The sequence below is a fragment of the Astyanax mexicanus genome, chromosome 4, assembly GCF_023375975.1.
Source record: "Astyanax mexicanus isolate ESR-SI-001 chromosome 4, AstMex3_surface, whole genome shotgun sequence".
NCBI lineage: Eukaryota > Metazoa > Chordata > Actinopteri > Characiformes > Acestrorhamphidae > Astyanax > Astyanax mexicanus.
In genome coordinates, this window is record NC_064411.1 from 45,241,601 (window position 1) to 45,248,414 (window position 6,814).

At 37.5% G+C, this 6,814-nt stretch overlaps 1 protein-coding gene across 5 annotated transcripts in view; it reads right to left on the reverse strand.

Moving 5' to 3' along the window:
• The window catches only part of gigyf2 (GRB10 interacting GYF protein 2), a 34,852-nt gene extending 29,036 nt beyond the window's left edge, over positions 1-5,816 (reverse strand). For 4 of the 5 annotated variants that reach the window (XM_049478812.1, XM_049478811.1, XM_049478810.1 and 1 more), the window contains exons 1-4: positions 5,700-5,816; positions 1,666-1,717; positions 1,436-1,574; positions 1,236-1,331 (exon numbers count right to left, since the gene is read on the reverse strand). In XM_049478812.1, coding sequence (XP_049334769.1) covers positions 1,236-1,331; positions 1,436-1,574; positions 1,666-1,717; positions 5,700-5,793 — 381 coding nt within the window. In that variant the 5' untranslated portion in view covers positions 5,794-5,816. Of the gene's footprint in view, positions 1-1,235; positions 1,332-1,435; positions 1,575-1,665; positions 1,718-5,344; positions 5,366-5,699 lie in introns of those variants that run through there. The other variant, XM_049478813.1, reaches the window with a different exon arrangement.
• Positions 5,817-6,814: the final 998 nt, after the last annotated feature.

The following is a 6,814-nucleotide window of genomic DNA, read 5'->3' on the forward strand; positions in this document are numbered from 1 at the left end:
GAAAATGTGTGTGTGTGTGTCCATCCTCCGAGAGATTTTTCTTGTGTTTTTTTGTTGCTTGCATGGGAATCATAGCGTGATTATTATAATTTTCTTAACTATTTATCAATTTGCGGGAGCGGGACCACATGTTAATGTGGTCCCGCTCCCGCATGGCCTGTATTGATTAAATTACCGCTCCCGCCAATAACAATTCAGTTTTGTCCCGCGCCGCAACATATTCTGACGGGTCCCGCGGGTCCCGCGGGACTCCCGCGGGAGTGCAGACCTCTACTCTGAATAAGAGCCTCCGCTCAATACTGTAAGTACAAATGTCACTGACGGAAACATGAAGCCACTGTTACTCCTACTGAAAGGTGGGAAGTGACTGGAGTTCACTCGATGGATCAGAAATCATACATAAATAGACATAATTATATGATGTATGACTACTGAGAGAAAAATATGAAACAAATATGTAACTTTGTTCTATATTTTAATGCCTCAGTTTTACAACTCTGCCCATGCTCTCTTGGAAATCATGACCATATAATAAACCTTTTTATTATTATTAAAGCTAATACTATTCACTTTCACAGCCCAAATAAAAAAGCACCTTTTTCAATTAGAAAGAAAATGTGACAGTTAACTACAATTATTTAATATATTAATTGTTAATTATTTATTATCTACCTGTTTTACCAGCCCTAACAGTTTAAAAGCACTAAATCAAACAGCAATTGACATGCACGGTTCAAGTTTTTCATCAATAATGCTAAAGGCAAAAATCAATACTGTCATGTGACACCAACAAAGACAGACATTACATACTAGTATAGACAGATTACAGCATGTCATAAGAGTGTGACCGTAAATTCAGGAGTTGCAACAGAATTGAAACAAAGACTTCTATTACTCATGTGTGTCATATTGTTTGAGTCACATGTGAAAGATTTTCAGCATGTGCGTATGAATAATGCTAATTGTGCAACTCATGTCTGCAGATACGTACACACAGTTACTGTACATACCTATAAATCATGTGAGGCGTGTGGGAGAATGAAGTGTTTGGGGCAATGTTGTTACCCACTATGCCACACCAATGCCAACTGTTACAGGAAACACATTCTGAACATAGCTGAGCCTTCTCATATTTGTGAAAAAACTTCATTGTGCGAGACCTCTGTTTACACTTGGTGTGTGTTTGTGTTTTACACTACATAGAATCTGGAAGGCATCAAATTGCCTGAGCATACCTGTTCCTCCTCTGTAAATGGAACAAGGGCCAGAGGCAGTAGCGGCTCCTCTTGTAAAATAGGCAGAAACTCCTTGTCATGTAGATCTACCGGAATCTACAATCGAAGCACAAAATTTAATTAATTAAACAAAACAATTCCCAAAATATCATATTACAACACATACAATATCAGCTGCAACCGAGCACTTTTCTTTTTACCTTGTTATCCTTTACATAAAGTGCTAGCATCTCTTCTCTCCCATAGCGATAGTCTGCAAGTTTATACTTTGGCAATGCAGGTGAAAGAGGAGGAGACGCGACACTGCTGCTCCCCCCTCCACCAGACAGGGCACGGAGCCTGGGATAAAAAGAGAAAGAAATGAAGTTAACAGACAGACATCATTATTATTGTCACTTTTTAAGGGGACGCTTATGATTGTAATGCTTACCATTCTGGTCCAAAGTTAAGCGTCTGGGTTTCTGCCATTTTTCCTAGAAAGTCTAAAGAAAAACAAAATGCAAAAACATTTGATAAGCATCATCTCTGTATTTAATTGGTTATTGATTATTTATATGTGCCTCCATTGAACACTGTGGTTGTTAGAATGCTTGCCCTGTTTCCTGTGCTTGACCGAGGTCCAAAAAGCTGCTACTGTTGGGACCTTATGCAAGGCCTTTAAGGCCAATTTATGCTTTGGCATTAAATCAACAGCATACCTACACATGCATAGCCTTCGCCATAGCCTGGTGCCCATCTTACCAAACAAATTAACAAAGCTGTGAAGCAGACAATCACAGCTGTGATTGGTCCGCTGAAGTTTGTGTTGCTGCCTATACATTCCTGCCTGCATGGTTAACGCATAAATGTATAAAAGTATAAATGTGCACAACAGCTTAGGGCACTCACACAGGTTAAGCAAATGATTCCAATAATTGTATATTTGTTATATAAACAAGAATGAGAAAATACTACAGTACTGTCAAGAAATCTCTTTCATCATTTACACACAAAACGTTTAAGTTAGGGAGTTATTATCACCTATTTACATGGTGTTTGGATTTGCACAATTCCATGTAAATGTGCTATTGCTATTGACGACCTGGGACATATTTTGGATGGATTTGTCATAAATCACTGGCAAATTATTGACAAACCAGTTGTGGTAAACTAAAAGAATTGTTTAGCCAATTGTTTTTTATAAGTAGTGTACAGTTCTGACATAAAATAAACACACATTTATTTTAATGTCATGGTTGATGGTTAACCAGTCTAATGAGTGTGGAAGTGGGACAACATACAAATAAATATGTAAAAAAAAAAAAAAAAAAAAAGTCTACATACAATGATGCAATAACATAACGAAAAACAGTTAAATGTGTTGAAATGTCTACTAAAATGGGACAAAGGTTGTCCTTGTCTGATGGGAACAGGATTAAAGGAATATATTTCATAATTCCACAGACCTCTAACTCACAACAATATCAACAATAACTTTAAGAATTATATTACAATAGATCTAACAATTAAACAACTTAAATCACATTACCTTTTGCCTCACTAGGTCTATTAATAAACTAATACCCAAGAGATACGTTGAGTACAACTGCTTTTACTTATATACAAAAGGCCACACTAAACAAAAAAGTACAACTTCTACTTTTTACTTTCAACTAGGATTCAAGTCTGTTCAAACTACAAGCATTGAAATAAAGGTCAAAGATCATAAACTATTATTTTGCATATGGTATGATTTCATCAATATCCAGAAGAGCCATTTACATAAGCATGTAATTAATAAAAAAAAATTAAACATACAAATCAAACCAACATATATTTAAACAGTTCACAATAAATCAGGGTGACAACAGCTTAAAATAAACAGATACTGCAGCAGACAGCATTTATATTTGCATGCAGTTGGTGCTTAAACAGAATTTTAGTTTCGGTATCGGAATTGCCCTGTTTTGCCATTCAATGCCACCTTGCAGGCCAGTCTACATTACACAGCTTCATGATCCAAAACCCTACAGCGTCTCAAACATTCTGACACAAACAAATCACAACTAATAACAGCTGACAGATCTGGGTCAATGATCAGCTTTTCATAAACATGTAAAACAGGAAATTTCATGATCTCACAGGTCTTGACGTCATATTTTAGTTCCTGTAAAAAAGGGTGACCCCAAAGTCTCCCTCATCTCAGTGCAGCCTACACCAGTGCAGCAGCCAGAGCTATTTTAAGGACTTTCCCAATTAGGAAGGGTGTTCTCAGACATCTGTATTGAACAGAGTGCTTCAGTGGCCTGCAAAGTTTACTACACTTATTATTATGATGGCAACCATGCAGAACATTTCGATTCAGTAAACATCCCACAAGAATGATTTAGTAGGAGCAAAATGTAAAGCAACTTTTACACAGTTTATAACTTGGAATATCATTTGGAATAACATCATGACCCGAAATGATGTAATTGTGTTGGATCTATCTGCAGACACTTATTTAAACCTCTTTTAAAAGCTTAAGTCTCAAAAAATTAAGGCTCTCAAACACAGACTTTTGAAATTGAAAAGTGAAGTTGGCTAGTTAGCTAGCCAGTGCTCTTACTCACTCACTGGGGGTTAAACCACGTGTATGTAACAACATATGTCAATAGAACTCCTTAACCATGATCGTGTCTGTTTAAGATTTGATATTTTCGTGAAAAGATGAATGTCAGTGGAAAACAACGGTGGAAAGTATGTAATTAGTCAAATTAGCTACTTCTGCAGCTGTTAGCTCCAAAGCTGACTAGCCAACAACTCCCACGCTAAAGACATTCCTGGCGGATACGTGTCACTAATAACCACACACTGCCACATTTTGTCAGGGCAGATATGCCTAAATATCCCAAAGAACAAACATACAACTATCACAGTCACAGAGGGGTGAATTTGGGTTTTAATGTGGGCTAATATTGGTCTCTACAGCTTGTCCACAACAGCCCAAACTCCATGTGCTAGCTAACAAGCAGCACGCTAGCTAGGTTAGCTAGTTAGGTTATGTTGGTCTCAAATAGCTTCACACAAATGACCGAATCAGCATACTGAGCCAATAGTTAGCTAAACAAATGTAGCCAGCGACATAGCTTAGCTACATTAGCTATATTTCAGTAACATTTCTTCGGTGTGACAATATTAACATAGCTAATAGCTACGTTAGGTAGCTCAGCATAAAGCTAACTATAGCAAACTATAGGGACAAATCTGGCAGATGTCAGCCATAGCTAAACTAGCTAGCCAATGCTAAAATGACTTCCAGATTACCTAAGATAGCAAAGCTAACAGGATAGCTAACCTAGCTAGCTTGCTGGCTTTCTATCTATCTAGTAAGTAATATACCTGCAGGAAACCTCGACATGACAGACGATTCATCATCATCACCACCACTTTTGTGAAGCACCTGCCCAACCCACACACACACCATGTAGTTAAACTTGTTAGATAGCTAAACAACCAAACTGTCACTTAAAAATGAAAGCTAAGAGTATGAACTAACCTATGAGCTTATTCAGCGTCTCTTGTTCGTAGAAATGTAAGTTAACTACTTAACTAGCTAACTAAACAGGTAGTTAGCTAGCTTGCTCGCTCGCTTGTAGGTTACAGGTATCAGGTCAAATCCAGCTAAGATAGATAACGCCAACTGATTATCCTAGCTAAATTACAGAACTGACTGAAATGCTTGCTACAATCAAGCAACCCAACTAGCGCTAGCTATCCAAATACACACGCTGGATTTCACGTTACCTGAACATGGCGGTGACTAGCCAAGCTATAGCTAGAAACCTGTTTAGCGTGTCATGCTGCGTTAAACCTATAGCTACAGTAGCGTTAAGTAGAATTAGATACGCTAATTAACCTGCTAGCTAGATCATTATTTCACACACATTTTAGGACATAAGATAACTAACTAACTTTAGAGGTTGTAACTAGGTTAACTAACCTAGCTAAGCTAGTTGTAACTGACTGTATTTTAAACGACAACTCGTCTCTTACCAGTAACAACGTGTTATCCTAGCCAGCTAGGTTAACTACTTTCCCAACATTTATGAGTGCCAAAACTTTACACAGATCGGAACGACTGTACCTACTCTAAATTCAGTAAAAGATCATGTAGAGGAGGGTTGACACGAGTTTAGTTCATCCTTAACTCCCAATCCTCAGTGCGGCCTAGCTTAATGAGGGGTTGTTTAATGTCCACAGCGCTACTAAACGCTAGCTGCCGGCTGTCCGACGCTGCCCTATCCGCCTCCCTACAACCGCGACGCGGCAGGCTCGCCTACGCGAGACCGGCGCCTCAAGGCCAGGCAACCATGCGGGTCACAACACCACTGCTAAACGACCTCAAACCCCGCACCCTGTGGGCCTACATCACTCAGAATCGACCAATTACCAATTAAGCTTTATTTTCCAGCAAAACCGCCTGCGTTTTCCTCGCTGTCTTACCTCTGCTTTTAACTGACAGCGCTGAGTTTGTATGCGAAGTTCTCTCTCTTTCGTTTCCACAAGATGGCTGAAAAAGCGTCACATGACAACGCATGGCCTGAGAGAAGTACCCGGATGTGGGGGAAGACGCTGACTGCAGAGTTTCTAACCCTGGTTTTTTAAACGTGTTTTAAACTATATACAGCTCTGGGGAAAAAAATATGAAATCACTTAAAAATGATGAGTTTCTTTGATTTTACCAAATTGAAAACCTCTGAAATATAATCAAGAGGAAGATAGATGATCACGAGCCATCAAACCAAGCTGAACTGCTTGAATTTTTGCACCAGGAGTGGCATAAAAGTATCCAAAAGCAGTGTGTAAAACTGGTGGAGGAGAACATGCCAAGATGCATAAAACATGTGATTAATAACCAGGGTTATTCCACCAAATATTTCTGAACTCTTTATTAACTTTATGAATATGAACTTGTTTTCTTTAAAAGCTCTGCATCTTTTTTTATTTTAGCCTTTTTTCATTTTCTGCAAATAAACGCTCTAAATGACAATGTTTGGCATTTGTAAGAAATGTTTTATAGAATAAAACAACAATGCTCATTTTACTGAAACATTAACCTGTAAGTTAAATAGCAAAATCAGAGAAACTGAAGTGTCACTCATTTTTAAAGCATAGATGGGATTTGGAGTCACAACAATGCAAAAAAAAATATATATATATTTCATGGTAAAGTTTGTAGTTAGAGAGTGGTGACAAGTAACAAATGCTATTTTTTTTAGTGTTTTAAGTAGTTTCTATGAATGTTGTTAAAAACATATCTTACTTTTTCAGTTAGGTCAATGTACAAGACACTATGCTTAATTAAAAACATTTTGGGGGGACAGAAATGGCATAGATTCAGCAGAATATGCCAGGAGTTGTATTGTTTTTTTTTTAGGACATTTGTTTAAAGTGTTTTTATAGGGAGGATGAAAAAAGAGTACCTTGCTGACATTATACCAATACATTTTTTTTCTGACCTAGACCAAAAAAAATAAAATAAATATAAATAAATTTAATAAAATATGTACTGTACAGCATTATTTTTTCCACTTCCAATTTTACTTCACTACATATTT